Raw genomic sequence first — 21954 nt, forward strand, 5'->3', positions numbered from 1 at the left:
CAAAATGGCATTGGCATGTCAAGGAGGCTGCAACATCTGACACATGTAGTCTTTTGCGGATGTGCTAAAAGAATAAATTTAAACATAGTAATAATTTGAGAGATGTGGAGTTTTTATATACTACCATCCCCCCTAGATGGCAGCAAAAGTACAAAACCTGAAGTACATAAACCCTAGCAGAATTTAGAAGAAAATACAAGAAACATGATAGATATTGAGTTTGCAGAAGGCTGTAAAGTCAGAATGGGTGTCAAAGACCTGCAGAAATACCATGACATTCACAAAGCTGTCTTCATAAAGTGGCCATTTTCATACATTGCCCAATATTCGGGGCTTGATGGAACACTTAAGGAGAAAGATTCTGTGAATTTAATTTAATTTTCCAATTTATACCCTGCCCTATCCCAGGGGAGAAGCAGGAATGGGTTATCTGAATAAAATTTTCTGTGTTGCACTTCTGATTCCCATCCCCCTCACCACACACAGTTTTGGAATTTGTAATGTTTTAGCAGGACTTGGAGTTTTTTCAATGGTAGTAATAGAGGGAAGGCAGAACTCACACCTTGTGCACCACTCCTGAGTCACATGGAGCACTTTCTCAGGTGAGTCGTTGAATCGTACCTGTGGCTGTGAGTCAGACTGAGGCATCCCTTGTGAGGCAAGTTCCAAACTACATGCTAGCTCCCGACAAAATTCTGTTAGAATAATCCTTTGTTCCCAACCTTGAAACCTAACTTCTCTAGTACACAACTCCTATTGGCTGGTTTAGAGCACTCTATGATTGGCTCCTGTACCTTCGGAGTATATTTCTTTGCTCTACTTGTCACATATGCATATGCCCCTTTTGAGTGCCAGTTTGGCAAAGAATACAGAATTAACACTCTTCCATCATCCTGACCTGATAGTCTAGGCTAGTCTCCTCAGATCTCAGAAGCTAAGCAGGAGCAGACTTGATTAGTATTTTGATGGGAGACCACCAAGAATTCTAGGGTCACCACAGAAGCAGTTGGAATGGGAAACCATCTTTGAACATCTTTTGCCATAAAAACTTCCAAAAGATTGCTGTTTGTTCGGCTGTGAACTTGACAACATTTTCCACCACTACATTATCCAGGTGGCTTAAATGTTTACCTAATTTAACCTAAAATTCTGAAACACTATTTTAAACTCATACAGCATTCCTTCTCACATGGAGAAATTCTCCTGGGGGGGGGGGGAATGTAGATAAAAGCCAATAGCTTTGTATCAGACTAGTGAGCCTACATTTACAGTGAACACAGGTCTAACAATTGGTAGATCAGGGAACCCCCATGTGATGCCTGAGTGCCATGGTGTCTGCCAAGCACCCAGTGTTTTTAGAAAGTGGGTCAGGTGGGATGTTTTCCCAGCAAAGTTTCTGGATGGGCTCTGCAGATTTGATGGGCTGTGCAGATTTTTCAAAATGTCCCTTTGGCTGCTGTGGCTGTGCCCACATGATGTGCCTGAATTCTGAATGCCAACAGGTTTTAAACGTTTTGGGACCCTTATTGTAGATGATTCAGAGAGAATATTAGAGGAAAGACAAGGAAATTTGGGGGAAGTTTTTTTCATTTGCTGAAAATACAAATGTGTAACCTTCCCCAATAAAATTTCTTGCTTATTCAAGTACAGCCATATCTCCTTGAAAGTAGAATCTTGTATTTCCTGTATGTTCATTTATATGCAGAAGCTAAGACACTCATATAGCAACTGTGATGAGATTTTCTAAGTTCACTAAAATGAATGGGAGCCTTGCGATTGACTTTAGGGGCTTTTCAATGTACCTACAGCTTCTGGTTGATGTATGCAACTACCAAAACTACCCCATCACCTATCAGGCCATTTTTCATTTTGCTTCTATATATAAGGGAAAGGCAGCTGTTGCTTAGTGGTAAAGCATCTACTTGACGTGCCATAGGTCTCAGGTTCAATCCCCAGCATCTCCTGTTGAAAGGACCAGGTAGCAGGTGGCATGAAAGATCTCTACCAGAGACCCTGGCAATCTGAGTAGACAATAAATACTGACCTTCATGGACCAATGGTCTGATTCAGTATAGGGCAGCTTCATATATTCAAAGGGTGGTGGGCTCTTCCTCACTGGTCTTCAAGAAGCTTGATGCTCATTTGTTAGGGACACTCAAGCTTTAGATTTCCTGCACTGAGTAAGGGGTTAGACTACACGGCTTACAAGGATCCTTCCAATTCTAAGGGGAAATGTTAATTGTTTTACAATTTTGCATTTGGGCACGCATTGCCCTAACTAATGACTGCTGGTGGCTAATTGGGGCTCACATACTGAAGCACTCTCTTTTGCTAGATTTATGAAGGTCTCACTACTGTTTGTACCTGATTGTTTTTATTCATATAATAATGCTAATTTACTGTGTAAATTTGTATGAACCTGACGGTACAAAGAACAACAAATGCTTATTTTATATAAAATATAGGAAATGTGAAGGCAGCCCCAGGAAAGAGTCATTTGTTTTTTCAACCTATGCCATGAATGAGAGGATCACAGAGCAAAGCCTGTGGTTCAGTGGTAGAGTGCTAGGCTGGCCGTTTGTGTTATCAGTCAGTGCTTTCACACGGCAACCTTTTGCAAGTGGTTGCTGGCATTCTTAGTAAAAATCCAGTTGCCAAGCCCATTATTTAGTATGTGTGAATGAACCCAGTGACTTGCAGTTTTATCCTGCCCTTTCTTTGAGGAGCTCAGGGTGGTGCATTTGGTTATCCCTTCCCCATTTTATGCTCTATGCCAGGAGTGGCCAACGGTAGCTATCCAGATGTTTTTTGCCTACAACTCCCATCAGCCCCAGCCAGCATGGCCAATGGCTGGGGCTGATAGGAGTTGTAGGCAAAAAAACATCTGGAGAGCTACCGTTGGCCACCCCTGCCTATGCAAAGTAGGTTCTGTTGAAAGTGACTTACCCAAAGTCACCAAGGAAGTCTTATGGCAGAGGTATCTGGTTCTTCCCTAATCAGACTCCCTAATGCTGTTCTGCACTGGCTTGGATCAACCAGAAACGTTTACTAACAGAAGGGATTTTCATCAATGGATTGTGACTTTTTTATCTCCCCTCCCTTGTTGTGGCCTCAAATGTTCCCCAGATGTCCTCCCCACCCCCCATACAGCACCTGCAGGAAAAGCATGCGAGAGAAGTCATAGAAAATCACCCTCTGCCTTGTTCTTAGAAATCTGCTGTTGGATCCAGCCCACTGATTCTACAGTTTAAAAGATCTAAAATTGACCTGGGTAGCTCAGGCCAGTCTGATCTTGTCAGATCTTGGAAGCTAAGCACAGTTGGCCTTGGGTGATGTTTGAATAGCAGACAGCCAAGGAAGTCCAGAGCATGACATGGAGGCAAGCAATGGCAAACCTCTGAATGACAAACCTCTTGCCTTGAAAACCCTATGGAGTTGCCATAAGTCAGTTGTGACTTGACAGCACTTTCCACCACCAAAATTTCAGGACCCCTGTCTGAGACTCTGGGGAATTGTTGCCAACTGGGGTAGACTACTATCAGTATTCTCTCAGGAAAATAGTTTTGATAAGTGAAAAGATGTATTCCTGTTCAACTTCCATGGGTACACTTTCCAGTTTTTCAATTTAATAACATACTTAATTATACAGAGTTGAGCAAATGTGATTTGAAATCCCACCAGCTTCTGAAAGGTTCAAGAAACTCCACTTGTTACCCAGGCTGCTTCTCAGAATCATCACCAGTTACACACATTTCCCCACTCAGCTTACTGAGAACTGGTGGCTGCATTCTAGATTTCTGAGATGGTCAGTCTACGGTTGCATCCAAAAATAATTCTACTGCCCTCATCTGAATAAGGAGATCTACTCTGGGAGTTGCTTTGCCATCGCTATACAATTGCACAGGGCTCAAAAAGCAAACTGGATAGATACCTTGGAGTTTCCTCAGAGAACTGTCACAGTTTTCTGGACAGCTTCAGGTCTGAACCACCTTAGCTGTCTATTGAGGAGCACATTGATGATTTCCAAGTACCTGTCTCTTTTTTAGTGATTACTGGAGCATGCTAGATATTTCCAAAATTCTCTAGCGTACTCCAGTTTGTGTTTTATAGATTACAGCAGAACATAGTTCCGGCTGGCTTGGTGTCATGGTGTGTGGTCTAATATCAAATGAGTTCCTGCTGGGCTTTTTCTACCCCCAAAAAGCCCTGGCTATCAACAGTTTTAAAAGAAATGGGTGTGCCACAACATCTGATAGTTTTTACATGCAACCTGTACTTTGGACGAGAGGCCACTGTTAGATCAGAATATGGGAAACCGAAATGGTTTCCAACAATCAAGGGCAGGGCTTTTTTTTTTTTGAGCAGGAATGCAGTTCTGGTTGACTTGGTGTCAGGGGGTGTGACCTAATATACAAATGACTTCCTGCTAGGCTTTTTCTACCAAAAAAGCCCAGCACAAAACAATGGTGAAGTCAGAGGGTGTAGCCTAATATGAAAATGAGTTCCTGCTGGGCTATTTCTATTTTAAAAAAGCCCTGGTCAAGGGTATCAATGATTGCATATTATCTCCCAGAGTTAGGGTTGCCAATCCCCAGGTGGAGGCAGGAGACACCCCCCCCCCGGTTTGGAGGCCCTCCCCCCCCTGCTTCAGGGTCATCAGAAAGCGGGGGGAGGGGAGGGAAATGTCTGCTGGGAACTCTATTATTCCCTATGGAAATTTATTCCCATAGAAAATCATGGAGAATTGATCCGCGGGTATCTGGGGGGGCTGTTTTTTTAGGTAGATGCACCAAATTTTCAGTATAGCATCTAGTGCCTCTCCCCAAAATACCCCCCAACTTTCAAAAAGATTGGACCAGGGGGTCCAATTCTATGAGCCCCAAAAGAAGATGCCCCTATCCTTCTTTATTTCCTATGGAAGGAAGGAATTGAAAAGGCCACCTAAAATGTGAAATTCTTCCTCCTTCAAGTTAAAACGCAGTCCCTTTAAATGTGATGGCCAAAACTCCCTTTGAAGTTCAATTATGCTTGTCACAGCCTTGATCTTGTCTCCACCCCTAACGTCTCCTGGCTCCAGCCCCAAAGTCCCCAGATATTTCTTGAATTGGATTTGGCAACCCTACCCAGAGTACATGTTCCCGGTAACCTAAAAAGGCACTTGTGTCCACTTTTTATTTATATTTCCTAAGTACTGAAGATTTTTCTAAATGCAGGGCGTTTTTTGGTAGAAAAAGCCCAGCAGCAACTCATTAGCATATTAGGCCACACTCCTGACACCAAGCCAGCCAGAATTGTGTTCCTGCTCAAAAAAAACCCCTGTCTAAATGTTAAGAATGACTCTCTGCATTCCCTAGAAACAGAGATCATTTTAAAATCTGCTTTTTGTGTACATTTTGGTTTTGCTACTTTGCCAAAATTCAGAATTTAGAAATGCTTGATCTCCTAGGAGTGAATATTCTTCCACATAGTGTGGGCTATTGATTATTTAGATACAACTATAGTTCAATATAGCTTTTTTGTTTGTGCTAGTGCTGTGTTCAAGGGATAGACATTGGCAGAGCCTTTTTTGTAGAAGCAGCCCAGCAGGAATTGCATATTAGGCCACACCCCCTGATATCACCATCACTTTACACAGGGCTTTTTTTGTAGAAACAGCCCAGCAGGATCTCATTTGCATAGCAGGCCACACCCACTGACATCACCATCACTTCACACAGGACTTTTTGTAGAAAAAGCCCAGCGGGAACTCATTTGCATATAGGCTACACCCACAATGCCAAGCCAGCCAGAACTGTGTTCCTGTGTGTTCCTGCTGAAAAAAGACCCTGGACATTGGGCACAAATCATCCAAAGTTAAGCACCACCAAGCTCTGCTCTTGGGAGGACATTAAGCATGAGCTTCAGTTTTCCAAGTGAAATAACTTTATGTTGGATTGTGTCCATTTGTTTTCTGCTCGTCAAGTGTATGCGGAAGAGATGGCAGGTCCAAGTCCTAGCTTTCATTTGGCCATGTTTCCCAGTTTGGACGCATGACTTCCTTCTTTCAGCCAAAAGGGGCCAGTGTGGATAGACTGGAAGAAGGAAAGATATGCTGCACAGCATTAAGGGCAGGATGTTCTCTCTTACTTCCTATCCCTCCCCAACCCCCACTTGATTGATTTTTTTCTTTAAAAAATGCACAATCAATCAGTAGCTTCTTTCAGTTTAAAATACATGTTACAACAACATGTAATTATTCAGAAAATCCAAAGGTTCAGAAATGGGCACCCCCAACCCCTTAATAATATTGAGATTCTTCCAGCCTCTGTGGAAAATTTAATGTACATCTGGGAGTTACACAGAAGAATTACTATAGCAAGATGAATTCTGAAGTGTACAAACCACATGTCAGTGCTAGGAACAAGTGCAAGGGATGGTCTTTTCTTTCATACTTAGCTTTGAAGCTTCCCAGATATAGTCAGCTGACCACTGTTGTAAACAGTGCTGATCTAAATGGACCCTTGGCCTTACTCAGCAGGGCTCTTTGTACGTTCTGAAGTGCCCTTATGCCTGGAATGTCTTGTGCCTCAGCCAGTCACCACAGCACTTCAGCATAATAGCCATCTTTCTAAGTTTCCATTGCAGTGGGTGGAGGCAGCAGTTGGCAGCTTCTGTTTGGAAAAGAATTAACCCAGATCCTCTGAAAGACTGGTTTTGAAAGGAGGTCTTACAGCGTCACACCACTTGCGTGCTTGCTCTTCCAGAAGGATGAGGATGGTGCTTCAAGTCCAGTGATGCCATTGTCATTGCTCTGGGACAGGCTCTGCAAATTACAAAGGAGCTGTGAAGCAGTACATAATGCAGAAATGCTGCTACCTGTGCTTCACAAAGGCTCACACTGAAATGAATGTTGTTTTGCCTTTAAGGTGCTGCAGGCCCTTTTGTTTTAATTTCGCTACAGCAGACTAAGATGGCCACCCCTCTGCAATTATGCACTTTTGCCTATGCATAAATGCTACTGAACGAAGAGGGGCCTACTTCTGACTTAATAGACAAGGTTGGAACACAGCACCTGTCTTCTACTTAATGATCACAGATATTGCTTAGCAATCTCTCATAATGAGGAAGCGCCTTATGAGATAGTTCAACACAGGCTCTCCTTGCTATTTATACTGAATATCCTAGCTGGCAAGGAGTTCTGGAGAGCCTAAAAGCTTTATTGTTGTTGTTGTTGGGTTCCCATAGAAATGAATCACATTGCTGTTGGCATTGGGCAGGGTATTTATACATATGCTGTGGCTGAATACTGGACTAGTTTTAATTCAGTGTGGTGTAAGGAGTTAGATTGTTGGACCCTGATCAAATCCCCACTGGCATTAAACACATTGTGTCAGTCATTCTCTCTGATAAACCTACCTCACATTTTTGTTGTAAAAGTAAAATGAGGAAGTACCCTGAATTCTTTAGGAGGACAAGATGAAAATGTACCAGATAGCTGATGATGCTTTTTGGCACTGCAGTTTTTAACACATGGTTTGTAAGCTGCTTTGACTACTTTGACAGCACAAGTGGTATATGAAATATAACAATTTAACTATATTCAGCTGTTCCCTAAGATTGTTTGGTGGTGGTGGTTGTAGGCTTCCCAACCCTCCCGCCCTGGGGGGGACCCCAGGATTTCCACCCTCTTCCCCCGCTCCCCCCAAAAATGGAAGCGGGGGGAGGGGGGAAATGGCGCCGGGGAGCATGGCGAGCCGCCCCATCCCAGAGCGGGCGAGGCCGCCGCACCGCTGCCGCCCCCTCCCCACCCACCACAGCTGCTCCTCCGAGATGGGCCCAGGCTGAGCCCATCTCGGAGGAGCAGCCAAGAGGCGGCAGCAGAGAAGGGAAGGGCGGAGGCAGGCCAGGAGCATGGCGAGCCGCGAATCCGGGCCCTTCTAGGACCCGGACTTGCGGCTCGCCACGCCCCCAGCCCGCCTCCACCCCCCCTCCGATTCCACCCCAGAGGCGAAGCGAAGCGGGCGAGGCCGCCGCGCCGCTGCCGCCTCTTCTCCACTCGCCATGGCTGCTCCTCCGAGATGGGCTCAGCCTGAGCCCATCTCGGAGAAGCAGCCACGGTGAGCGGAGAAGAGGCGGCAGTGGCGCAGCGGCGTTGCCCGCTTCGAGACGGGGTGGCTCGCCACGCTGCCCGGCGCCGTTCCCCCCCTCCCCCTAGCTCCACCCCAGTGTCTCCTGGCTCCACCCCAAAGTCTCCTGGCTCCACCCCCAAAGTCCCCAGATATTTCTGGGGTTGGACTTGGCAACCCTAGGTGGTTGTTTTCCTTGATATTTTATTGCTTTATTGTTTACTAGGAACAAGGCCCACTGTGAGAGAGAATACAATGGGCTCTAGAAAGAGGCTCTAGACAAGTGCCCCCGCCCTTGCTGTCTTCCCACCCACTGTAAGCCAAAATGCCCTCAAAACGAGGTTGGGGAATTGATAGGTGGGCAGCTGGCTTAAAAAGGATCTAGAATCTATGTATATAGGATACACGTCAAGAAATTATTGCTTAAATTTGCCGAGGACACTAATTAAATAAAACAATTAAAAAATTATTCCAGAAAAATATAGAACACACATAGAAGGTAATGAATACATACAACACACAAACAGTCCTAATAAAAATAGAAAGAAATGCAGAGATAACACAAGGATGGACAAACAGGGTGATAATTACCGATCGTAGTCTTAAAGGAAGGCTCCAATGGCGACGAACGAGGACTAGGGGGACGGGACCCTCAACTGGCCAAGAATCAGGGATGTATCTAAACAGCAGGGCAGGGATACTGCTAGATGCACACCTGTGGGGAGCTGGACCACAGGTTATAAGGACTACCTTGAGCCCTTAGGGGATGGGAGGTACAGGGGCGGACAGTGGTCAGCTGGTACATGACCTCAGGAAAAGGGGAGGCTCCACAATGATAATAAGGGCTGGACGTATGCAGTAGCCAATAGCCAGTTCATTGGGGGCACCTGATTGGCTGCCCATATCTGGCCAATGAGCAGGCTTGGCTCTGGTTACCTGATTGGACTTCCAGGTAACAATGGGCCAAGGGGGAGGCTCCAGGATGACCATTAAGGGAAAGAATGGGAGAAATGATTGGGGTGGGGGTGATTAAAACTATCAAACTTATCTAGAAAGGTGACAATAGATGGCCAGATTGCTACCTAAGGTAACACCCGGTCTATACAAAGACACTTGGCTCTAGATGAAGATGTTCTTCTTCTTCATCCCTCTACTGGCACCAGTCATTGTCTTGGGTTCCGTTGGACAAAGGCTTAGGCAGTCTGGCAGGATCCACACCTAAGATAAGCTTGATGGCTTTATGCACAGGTGACATCTGTTGAGTACGTGAGCCTTCCGCTTCACTTGCCAACTCTCCAGGGATGCCTCAAAGATCCCTTAGAAGCCCAGAGGTGGGTTCCTAGTGACACCATAGGGAGGTTAGGAGGCTGTCCTGCCTAATCAGACCCTAAGGCAGGGACAGTGGTGGCAGCAATACCCTGCGGCAGTGGAGTGGAACAGTCTCTTTAGCTCAGAATCCTGAGAGGGGTAGGAAGAGCTGTGGTCCACCAGGTGATACAGGCCTGGTCTCCCACAGGTACTACCTTAGAGATGACTAAGGATGGATTTATCAGTTGCTGTTAGGCAAGATGACTGAATGGGAACTTTCTAGTTGGTGGCAGTATGTCAGGAAGTACTAGCAGCTAGGGGATGGCAGTGGGAGTTAGAATTGTGTGGTGTAGTGGTTAGAATTGTCAGACTAGTATCTGAAAGACCCAAGTTCATGGAAGTATGCTGGGTGACCTTAGGCCAGTCATACTCTCAGCCTAACCAACCTCACAGGGTTGTTGTGGAGATAAAATGGATTAGAGGAGAATGATGTAAGCTGCTTTCAGTTCACATTGAGGAGAAAGTTGGAGTATAAATAAAAGGGCATCTGGTCAGTCAGTGCAGGAAACAGGATGCTGGATTAGATTAATCACTGTTCTGGTGCAACAGTTTGCTTAAACCAAATCAGTCTGCAAGCTAATTGCCTGTGGTTGTTTCCGAACAGCAACAAAACAACCTCTGCTTTCTTCAACCATGTACGTAAGCACTTGATGTGCTGCCCTTTCAGTGCTGGAATATCTCATGTCCAAAGAAGGCAAGTAGGAGAAAGAGAGCTCTTTATACTAAAAGTGCATATATTACATTACAGCTCCTGCTCTGACCAATGATGGAGCTGCTGGTATCATCTGAGAAGTACCTAAAAACAGAAATTACAAAGCCAGAAGCAAATTAGCAAACAGGACCCCTAAACTCACACATTTACAACCAAGTCACACATTTACAACCAAGTCTATGGAAACAAAGCCCCCCCTCCCTGTATCTTGTATATACTACTGAATGAATTGAATCTACCAAGGCAGAAATACAAACCATTACATACAGAGTAAGGCAACTGTCACAGACTTACTTTGTGCAGGAAATAGTAAGCATCACAATTAAGACGCAGGCCTTGATCCAGCTGTAATCAAGCACAATGTATGTGCCACAAGATGGGGAATATCAATAGCTATATTTACCCTCCAAGTGGGACTTGGGGATCCCCCAGAATTACAGCTCATCTCCAGACTACAGAGATCAGTCCCCCTGAAGAAAATGGATGATTTGGAGGGTGAACTCTATAGCATTGTACCCCACTGAGCAACATGTCCTCCCCAGACTCCATCCTCAAATCTCCAAGTTTCCCAGCCTGGATCTGGCAACCCCATCCCTCAACCTTCCCTGCTGGTGGTCAAGGGGGATCTGGCAACCAGAATTTAGCTTCTTTCAAGGGGCCCAGACCAGAAGCTGTACCAAATGCAAAAATGGAAGCGTGCTTCCACAGACTGCCTAGTGCTGGAATGGTTATGATACTTCTTAGGTATAGATTCTTCCACAATATAAAATGTACTCAAAACTGAGTACAAAAGGAAAGTTATAATAATTTATTTTTGTAAAATTCATATTAACTACTTAACTATAGTACTAAAAAAACCCTGCATTGTTATTTTGACAGTTGCTGCAAAACTGTTTCTATACCGTATATGACAGCAAGGGGAAGAATGAAGTGAAAGCTTCACCCTACTAAAAAAATAGAGTATAGTTTTCATTTTATACTTCAATTTCAGCATTCTGAGCAAGAGAGGAAAACCATATGGAAAGTTCCTACTTGTCACATATGTTGGATGGATTGTGAGTGGATTCTAATGATATAGCAGCTCAGGACTCCCATAAAGAACTGTGTCTTCTCATGAGCAATGGGACTAACTCATTCAGCTGTGATCACTTTGCCGTCATCACAGCTTGCAGCTTTTTGGTACACAGAAGGACCGATTTCCCACTCATCTTACGCTGCTCTCACGTTCCTCTTTTCAGCAAGGCTCCTTTCCGATTTCACACTATTTGCCCTGGGGCTGCAGCTAGCATCGGCTTTTTCACGCAGCAAACAGAAACCTCTAAAAACCAGTTTCTGTTTGTGGTGCGAAAAAGCCAATGATAGCTGCAGCTTTGGGGCAAATAGTGTGAAATCAGAAGGAAGCCCTGCTGAGAAGAGGAGCGTGAGAGCAGTGAGTGGGAAATCGGTTCTTCAGTTCATGTGAGATTTTCTCCCCTCACATTACACTGGGCATGTGACTGCTTACACAAGCAGAATCTTTCTGGAAGTCTTTAGCTGGTGGTTGTCAGAATGGATCCCAAACATCTACATTGCAGGTATAAGCTTGTATCCTAAGTCACCTTTCCACTTGCACACTCTTTGGCCATTGCATAGATGGTCTTCTGCTGTGGACTGTGTTTCTCTAGGCACTTTTTGGCTCACTGAAAGACAGGAGCAGAAGTGGTTAAGACCTGGAGGAACACAGTCTGCAGCAGTGGACTGCCTCTGCAATGGAAAAGTACATTTTGCAAGCTGTAATAGGACTTCAGGTCCAAGCCAAGGTAAAGAGAATTGCAGGCAGTCATATTGGTCTGCTAGAAAGACCTCTCAACAGCAACTGTTGCACAGTTGATTCAGACCACTTAGTAAAGGTATTTTTCTACTGTGAAAAAAAGCAAACCGGAGTGCAATGGCACCTTAGAGTCTAAAAATATTTATCCCATCATGTTGCATAAGCTAGAGCTCACTTTGTTCAGAGGCATGAAGCGTGTATCCATTAGGCAGATGCATCTATATTAAGTGATAAGGTACGGGACCTTATTGGCTAGGGCAGATATTTGCCCATCTTATGGGGAATGGCCATGGTGCAGCCTTACAGGATGTTCCTGATCTATTTTAGTGCCTGACAGAATTGTGGCCATTTTCATGTTTCTTGGTGGTAGGGGAGGTATTAACATATTGTGCTTAGTACAATACTAAGGATTTAATGAATAAAAACCATGTAGTTAGCATTGTCTATTTCTATTCTTCCTGGTGATTTTAACCAAGTGTTAAATTATTGTTCCATATCCCACCCCCTCCAAAGGAAATGGGCATCCTCCAACCATTGTATAATTCACCACCAATACCCATTCACTGTTGGGAGCAATCCCATTTGGATTATATACAAAAACAAATTTAATTACACCTTTCAAATGCTACATTGCTTAAAAAACAGGCAACTGCCCTTTCCTATGCATTCACTGCTTCGTGTCAGCCAGAAATCTGTTATCCTGTGAGATGAGCAAAAGGAAAGTGAAGACCTGGTCTAGCTCCTCCACCTGAATGGAGCAATGGCAGAGTAGCGTATGTATGTATGTCCAATACACTGACATGATCATGAGTGGCACCGACTGGTGTGCAAGATTAGATTCTCGCGTATGATTCACAAGAACCTAATCACATCAACAATTTCTCAAAAGCCACTGAGACTATGAGCATCTCACGTCTCTGTCCCACCATCCTCATTTGATTTCTAACCCAAACAAGTCTTATTGATCTTCTGTTTAATCTTTTTGTGCTATAACACAGTGAGTTTATTATCTTTCAAGGTTCCTTGGGCACGCTGCTTCACTGTTGGGTGGTAGTCTTCAGACAAGCCATGATGACACTCTTGAAGGTTGATGAGATTCTGGCCCATCCCTCGGCTGCCCTTCTGGTTATAAGAGCCACTGCTGTTCTTGGGTGAGACCGTCTGGCCCCGGTAAACTTGAGCCTGATGCTCACATAACCCAAACTTACTGAGCAAGATGAAAACATCTCTTCGGAAAGCTTTGGTAAAGATAGCATAAAGGAATGGGTTCGCACAGGAGTTGAGTGGATAAAAGAGAACCAGCAGGATTTTTGAATTGCTAACAGTGATTAGGGGCTTGTTCATTATAGCAGACAATGCATAAAATGAGATTGGAGCCATGCATAAGAAGTCTGTAAAAATTAACACAGCCATCCTTTTGGCAATTATAGTATCTTTGTCCCCTGACTTGTACTGTGGATTCCTCACAGTGATATAGATTTTTATATAACAGGCGCAAATAATTACGAAAGCGATGATGTTTAACATTAAGACAATTACAATGTAGGCTTGATCCAAAGGTGTTTCAGTGTCCATAGGAAGACAGATACTGACTTTTCCATAACTGCTGACTCCAAGCAATGGCAGAATGGCAAGAAGGAAACAAATCAGCCAACCACCCAACATTGTAACAGAAGCATGCCAGAGGCGAATTTTCTTGTCCAACCGCATGGCAAAGGTGATGGCATACCAGCGCTCCAGGGTGATTGCAGTCAAGGTAAAGACGGACAATTCACTAGCAAAGACAGTGAAAAAGCCAGCAGTGTTGCAGCCTGACCCAGTTTGCCAATCAATGGCATGGTTGTAGTACTCTGACTTAGTATAAAGATCCACAGATGCAATCAGGAGAAGGTATAATCCCATACAGAAATCAGCAAAAGCCAAGTTACACATCAGGAAGCGAGGGACGGTCAGCTTGTAATGGCTGGTGAGAAGAATGAAGAGAACAAAAACATTGCCCAAAATAGCTAATAAGTTTACAAACCATACCACAACCCTTAGAAATCTGTATCCCATTATGTCTTCGCAGGGATTGAACTCATCGGGTTCTGGGGTGCACACAATATCATCACTTCCCCCACAGATAAAGTAATCATAATGGTTGTCAAATGCTGGAGTGTTCTCCTCTTGAAGATTCTTGAGCTCTTCGCCAAATCCAATCTCTCTATCATCTTGCTCTTCATAAAAAACATAATAATGAGGATTTCCATGAATAAATTTGGTAGTCTCATCATATTCAATATCAGTATGATCGGAATGATCTTCTGCATAATCTTCGTAAAAGGGGACACTGGAGGCACTGGCAGATCTTCTCTTTCGCAAGTTGTGATTGTTAGTTTGGTTGCACAACAGGAGCTCAAGAATGCTGAAAGAATACAAAATTATCAGTAGGATCCAGAGCACATCTTAGAATGGTCGGGGGGGGGGGGGAGCATTGAAAAAATGTTCATCATATGAACACGTGAAGCAATTGTCCACTTAGGTCAATATTGTCTACTCTGCTAGCAGCTCTCCAGAATATCAAGCAGAGAGGTCTTTCCCAGTGCCTACTATATGAGATTATTTAACTGGGGATGACCAGGAATTCAATCTAGGATTTTCTGCATGCAAAATATATGTTCCAAGACTGAGTCATGGCTCTTCAATAACCTAGGGGTTTATGTGGAAGCTTGAAGAATGGTGGTACTGATTCTGAGCTACACCTCAAGCCCTTTTCAAATGATCATGACATTACCAATGTAACTGGAAAACTTTTTTTAAAAAACAAACCTTTCACTCACAGTAAATTCAAGCCTCAACAGAATTACACCTTTCTAAACCCACTGACTTGGATTTTAAAGGGTATAATTCTATTGAGGATTGTATTATAAAATCAGTTAACTGTATTAAAACAATTTTTTGGAATGAAATCTAAATTAAGACGTACCCTTTGGCTTTTTTCCAGTTCTTGAATCCACAACAGTGGCTTGGGTATGACAGTTTAGCTCGAATGAGATGAGGAAACGTTTTTATAGGGGGGAATTTCTTCAGTGTCCATGTATTTTGAGCCATAAGTTCTTTAAGGTTTTCAAACCCTCTTGCTGGTAGGGTAACAATACCAGTTTGGGAGACATCCCTGTAGATGTACACAAAGAAAATGGGGGATAATTTATGAGTTCAGATGTCCTTCATGAATCAGAATTTCATAGTCAGAATAAAATGAAGACTACTGATCTGGATTTTCCCCAGTAGGCTACATGTAGGCTCTGACCTGGAAGCACCCACTTCAAAACAATCCAGGCAATGGGAAGAATTCTGGGTGGGGGTGGAGGACCCTGGAATGGCAGGCACACAGAGGTATTGTCAGGCTTCATACAACTACAGTTGTTAAATTACTTTATAATACAAAACCCGCTAGAAACTAAGCAGAGTATGGAAGAAGCATGCAGAGTCTTCTTTAATGAGTAACAGATTCCCAGAGATCAACCTGTGCACCTGTCCTGGCAGCTGCACTCTGAACTTTAGCTAATAGAAACTCTAAGCTCTCTTCAGCTGATGTCCATTCAAAGAAAACTACCAGCATCTCTCTCTCACACACACGAAAAAAACTCTTCCATCAAATTCTTATCTCAGACCCTAGTACTGCACGACAGCTGCTATTCAGAGGACTGCCCATGGTCATTAAGAAATACTAAGAATGCATTGACTAAAATATATATATCTAATTCTCAACATGCCCCCCTGCATGTGGATACTTCTTTCCATAAATAGGGGCTACATGACAGGAAAAGAGATTATCCTGCACATGTAGGCTACTTCCCAGGTGTGCAGAAAAATCTAAAAATGTTTTTTTTTAAATACTTTAAAAACAGCCAAAAATTAAAACACCATTCATTGCACGTGCACAGAGAACATACTTACTAAGCTGTGGGAGAATGTGCTGCTGCTTGGAAGTCAGGGAGAAGCTGCAACTGCTACATATGAAGCTGCCTTCTACTGAATCAGACCTTTGGTCCATCAAAGTCAGTATTGTCTTCTCAGACTGGCAGGGGCTCTCCAGGATCTCAAGCTGAGGTTTTTAACACCTGGACCCTTTTTTGGAGATGCCAGGGATTGAACCTGAGACCTTCTGCTTCCCAAGCAGAGGCTCTGCCACTGAGCCACCGTCCCTCCCCGAGCTACAGCTCTAATCACCCCACCTATACCTGCCAGAGCAACAGTCATCCATATTACTGAATATACAGCCACTTCAGGAGTTCTGAGACTCTGAGGCAGAGGTCAGGGGCTATGGAGGTCAGCAGAGCCTGGGTAAGGGAATGGCCTGGGTGGGGTGAAAGTCAAACAAGGGGGATTATTTGAGAGAGGGGGAGAGAAAGAGAAAGAAGGGGGGATTGTCTGAGAGAGTGGGAGAGAAAGAAGGGGGATTATCTGAGGGAGGGGAAAAGAAAGAAGGGGGATTGGCTTGGGAGAAAAAAACAAGAGGGGATTATCTAAGGGAAAGAAACAGAAGGGAGGTTGTTTGAGAGGGGAGAGAGAAGGAGACAGAATAGTCTGTTGGGGGGAGAGAAAGAACAAGAGATTGAGGGAGGAGAAGAGAGGGGGAGATTTTCGGGGGAGAGAAAGAAAGGGGCAGACTGAGAAAGGGTGGGGAAAAGAGGAGGTTGTCTGAGGACTGGGATAAGAGAGGGGTGAGACATATAAGAGGCAAGAGGAAAAAAGGAGTAACAAAGGATGGCTAGAAAGGGGGGAAGGTAGGAAACTGACATAGAAGGGGTGTGAAGGAAAGGGAAGGTGAGGGAAGATTGATAGATAAGAGGTGGGTGCAGAAAGACAGAGGAGGGAACTTTGACAGAGAAGGGGCGGGGGGAGAATGGAGCAAAGGGGAGAAATGTCATCACCCTGCAAGTTTCTTGCTGGTCTCCCCTTGTTATTCTCTATAGTAAATACTGTAAAATGACTATCAACTTTCTTTCCTGTACTTTCAGTCCAGTATTGTCAGCCAGTGACTGGCAACTGGTGGGAGTCTGGGGGAGGGGCAGGGATGTGGAGGTGTCATCAGGCAACAGCAACAGGTTTTCCCTAGAAACAATCATGTCACATCTCTCAAGTAATTGCTGGAAATGATAGAGGTTCCAATTGCTTGAGCAAACTGATGTCATTTCCAGGTTTCCCCTGGAAGTGATATCATACCATCCTCCAGCACTGATTTTTTTTTTTTACATTACTTTTCTCCTGTTTGCCACAGTACAGGAGGTGAAAAACTTGGTTGCTAAAACAATTTCCTTCAAAGTGCTTTTTAATTTATACGATATAAGAACATAGAGAGCCTTGATCAGACCAAATATTCACATTGTCCAGCAACCTGTCTTTCACAGTGTCCTGCTATATGCTTCCAGAATGTCCATTAGCTGTAGCCAAAGCACACATACCCCATTTCCTTCTGGTAACTAGAGGTATATTGTCTCTGATGTTAAAAGCTTCAATTTAGGTATCATGGTTTACAACCACCAATATATCTATCCTCCATACATATGTTAGGCCTGGTCTGTGTGAATAAGCTGGTAATGGGGAGGAAGAGTGCTGAAATTAAATGGAATGTACTTCAGTCTGCAGGTGATAGAACTGTTAATAATTTCCTATAGACAACTGGATTTAAAAAAAAAGATTTTGAAGGGACTGAAGATAAGCAGATCTTTGTGACATAAAAAAGGTAAAGGTAGTCCCCTGTTCAAGCACCAGTCGTTTTCGACTCTGGGGTGACATTGCTTTCACAACATTTTCACGGCAGACTTTTTATGGGGTGGTTTGGCATTGCCTTCCCCAGTCATCTACACTTTCCCCACAGCAAGTTGGGTACTCATTTTACCGACCTCGGAAGGATGGAAGGCTGAGGCAACCATGAGCTAGCTACCTGAAGCAGCTTCCACTGGGATCGAACTCAGGTCGTGAGCAGAGAGCTCTGACTGCAGTACTGCAGCTTTACCACTCTGTGCCACGGGGCTCTTTTGTGACATATTATTCTGCTTTAATTCTTTTTCAAATGTATTTGCAGGAAGTTTTTACATAGGGGAGCATTAATAATGTGATCTTTCTTTGAGCAGACTAGAACAGTACAGCTATTTTGCCACTGCAGAATTCTACTATTTCATTCTCCTCAAGGTTTTTTTTTGTAGAAAAAGCCCAGCAGGAACCTATTTGCATATTAGGCCACACACCCTGATGTCAGTCACCATTCTTTCACACAGTGCTTTTTTGTAGAAAAAGCCCAGCAGGAACTCCTTTGCATATTAGGCCATACCCCAGATGCCTAGCCAGCCAGAACTGCATTCCTGTGCATTTCTGCTTAAAAAAAAAAAGCCATGGTTCTTCTGCATCTGTAGCCTTGGCCTTAGTGCTTATGGTGACACTACTCTATAGTAGCAGAATTGTGCTGGATGAAGCACTTCTTTTGGTTTGTTCTTGATTCTATCAGAATGATAGGTTTCGATAAGATAATCTTTCAGTGGTTTTAAAAACTGATGCCTTAGTTACAAGGATCAATTTATTTTAAAGGCTCATAAAAAGAAAATGCCACAAAGGATGTTCTCAAATCTCATCAATGGGGGTGGCCTTAAAGACAAATTGGAAGAGTTACTTGGTTCAAAATGCAGTGTTCTGAATTCTTATCATATTCACATTACACCTGTTTTTAGGTTGCTAATAACTTTTGGGCTTAATTCAAGGTACTGATTCTGTACTTAAAAACCCTTTTTGGTTTTGAAACCACAGACCTCAACGAGTACCCAGCTTGCTGGGGGGAAAGTGTAGATGACTGGGGAATGCAATGGCAAACCACGCTGTAAAAAAAGTCTGCTGTGATGCAATGTCACCCCAGAGTCGGAAACGGCTGGTGCTTGCAAAGGGGGCTACCTTTACCTTGAGCCCCATGGCGCAGAGTGGTAAAGCTGCAATACTGCAGTCCGAGCTCTCTCCTCACGACCTGAGTTCGATCCCGGCGGAAGCTGGGTCCAGGTAGCCAGTTCAAGGTTGACTCAGCCTTCCATCCTTCCAAGGTCAGTAAAATGAGCACCCAGCTTGCTGTGGGGAAAGTGTAGATGACTGCGGAAGACAATGGCAAACCATCCCGTAAAAAGTCTGCCATGAAAACATCATGATGCGATGTCACCTCAGAGTTGGAAACAACTGGTGCTTGCACAGGGGATTACTTTTATCTTTACCTCAAGGATAAGTTCATGAGTGACAACACTGTTCATGGCAGGAGGCTTTTCACAGAGACCTCATGGTAGGCCTTTGAATCTATGTGGGACCAACTCCCACATCATTTTGGAATTTTTTTTTAAAGTAACACTACATTTACAGCCTGCAAAATTAAACATGGAATAACTACCAGGAATTCTGTTAACAGACCTCTGGTTGACTGATTCTTCTTAGGGGTTCAAAAGGCACAGAATTCTCAAATCACTGCCCTAAAGTAATTTTTTTTATGGAGACAGTAAAATATTCCTACTAGGATTAGTGATTTGATGAGCAAACCATATTAAAAGGATGCAGCCAGCTCTTGAATATCTTTTACAAATATTGCTAGACTGGCTCTAGGGATGCCAGGTGTCAAACAGAATTCAGAATGGGACTTCTACAATAAGTAACTCTTTTTGAATTCCATGATTTCACAGTAGCGGAATGTAAAGGAGTACAGTTTCCAGAACATTAGCTTTCATTTAAAAAGTATAGTCCTTATTGAGATGTTTTCATCGTCTTTCCAGACATATGGGTTTGGCCATTGGTACAGCCATAATTCAGCACTGGACCAGATGGTGAAGCTGGATCCTCCACACCGAACATTCCTAATTAAAAAAAACCTTCCAGTTTAAACAATAAATGTTGCTATTTTGCTTTGACAAAGTGGAGAGAATGTTGATTCTCAAGGCTTAGTATACCCTGGTAGTTGATATTGGTATTATGGGTTTCATGTGAAGGTACACAGAAGAGCATGTGAAGATGCCTTATAGCAGGGCTTCAATCAGGCCTGCAGCAACTTTCTTCCTCCCTCTTCCCCCTCCTGTCCTCACCCTTTGAAGCTCAGAGGTAAATGATAATGTTCCCAGCTCCTTCTGCCTTTGTTGACTTCAGCTGGAAGCCCTGGGATTACAAAGCTGCAAGGAAAACCTGGAATGGATTTTCCATTAAGGTCTCTGCACCCAGATAGACTCTATCTGGGCCCAGAGGCCATAATAGAAAATCCATTTTGGGTTTTCTTTGCAACTTTATGCTGCAATGTGTTTGAATGGAGTGGAGATAAAGCAGTTTCACTTTTGCAGTGTTTATGACCAGTGGAAGCTCCTTGCAAATAAAGGGTTGATGCTTTAAGCCATCTTGTCTCTGCTGAATGGGCCTGAGAACTGGTGTCTAGTGAGTACTTTAACCTGGGAACCCAGAGCCAAAGGGGGATATTACTCTGGAGAGCCATTGTCAATCTGAGTAGACCCGTGGGGGGGGGGGGGGAGAGAAGGCTGCAATGCACAGCCATTTCATATTTTCATGAAGACTCAGAGCATGTTATATATTTCATTTCTGCTGTGATTAGGGCTGCCAATCCCCAGATGGGGCAGGGAATCCCCTGGGTTGGAGGCCCTTCCCCTGCTTCAGGGTCATCAGAAAGCGGGGGAGGGAGAGAGAAATGTCTGCTGGGCACTCCATTATTCCCTATGGAGGCCAATTCCCATAGAGTATAATAAGAAATTGATCCTTAGGTATCCGGGGCTCAGTGGGGGGCTGTTTTTTGAGGTAGATGAACTAAATTTTCAGCATAGCATCTGGTGCCTCTCCTCAAAAACCACCCCAACTTTCAGAAAGATTGAACCAGGGGGTTCAATTCTATGAGCCTCAAAAAGGTGCCCTTATCCTTCATCATTCTAAATGAAGTGAGGGCATTTAAAAGGAGCGTGGTCCCATTAAATTTGATGGGCATAACTCCCTTTGACATTCAGTTGTGATTATCACACCCTTACTCCACCCCCAAAGTCTCCTGGCTCCACCCCAAAGTTCCCAGATATTTATTGAGTTGGATTTGGCAGCTCTAGCTGTGATCCTTGTGCCTTTTCTACATGTTTTATTTTTTAAATTGCATTGCCAAATCCCAGTATTCCCCCACCTTTTCATTTTAAATAAAATTTCACAAGAGTTTTAAGCATGTTTGTATTTTAAGTTTAAAATGTCTTTAAATGTGTCTATCTGTATCATCTATAAAGTTTATATCTCTGCTACCTGGCATTACGTTTTATGACATGCATGGCTTGGCCTCACAAAGTCCTATTTGTGTCAAATCTAACCCTCGTAACAAATGAGTACGATATTCCTGCCTTATACTGAAGTCCTTTTCATGCTGTGACTTGTATTCTGGTTTCTATCGGTTGCTCTCTCATATTTAAAATGTGATTTTATAATGCTTTCACACATGCAAAATAATGCAATTTCAATCCACTTCAGCGACCGTTTGCCACTTCACTGTTTCAAAGTGCATTGAAAGTGGATTGAAAGTGTGTTACTTAGTGTGTGTGAAAGTGCCCCCCCCTCTCACTCATTCTCAAGCGAGTCTGAGATACAACTGTACTAACTAGTCAGTGTAAGTAATAATGGGAACAATCCAGGTCTACTAAGAAGTAAGTCCTGTTTTATTTAATGGCACTTACTCCCAGAGAAGTATTCTTAGGATGAATGCTATGTCAAGTAATGGGAATGCTTATGCAAACAACTGTATTTAAATAGGCTTAGATGTATGGATTTGGAGTATATTAAAAGGGTCATCTGCTAGGGAATCAAAACAAGAGAACCAAAGCAGGACTGTTGAAAGCCAAGAAAATAAAAATAAATACAATTAAGCATGATATTATAAAATATCAAGCAGTATAACATGTGACCACATAATGAAGGAACAACAAACA

The 21954-nt window shown here is 43.6% G+C and overlaps 1 protein-coding gene and 1 long non-coding RNA gene across 2 annotated transcripts in view; one reads left to right on the plus strand and one right to left on the minus strand.

Annotated features, from left to right (window-relative positions):
* The window catches only part of LOC132589317 (uncharacterized), a 131299-nt gene that overhangs the window by 50358 nt on the left and 58987 nt on the right, over positions 1-21954 (plus strand). The window lies entirely within an intron of this gene.
* Positions 12591-21954, minus strand: part of TSHR (thyroid stimulating hormone receptor) — a 113216-nt gene continuing 103852 nt past the window's right edge. The window contains exons 9-10 of the mRNA XM_060262023.1: positions 14961-15149; positions 12591-14399 (exon numbers count right to left, since the gene is read on the minus strand). Of these exons, the coding sequence (XP_060118006.1) occupies positions 12983-14399; positions 14961-15149 (1606 nt within the window). The 3' untranslated portion in view covers positions 12591-12982. The remainder of the gene's footprint in view (positions 14400-14960; positions 15150-21954) is intronic.

The sequence above is a fragment of the Heteronotia binoei genome, chromosome 21 (assembly GCF_032191835.1).
Source record: "Heteronotia binoei isolate CCM8104 ecotype False Entrance Well chromosome 21, APGP_CSIRO_Hbin_v1, whole genome shotgun sequence".
NCBI lineage: Eukaryota > Metazoa > Chordata > Lepidosauria > Squamata > Gekkonidae > Heteronotia > Heteronotia binoei.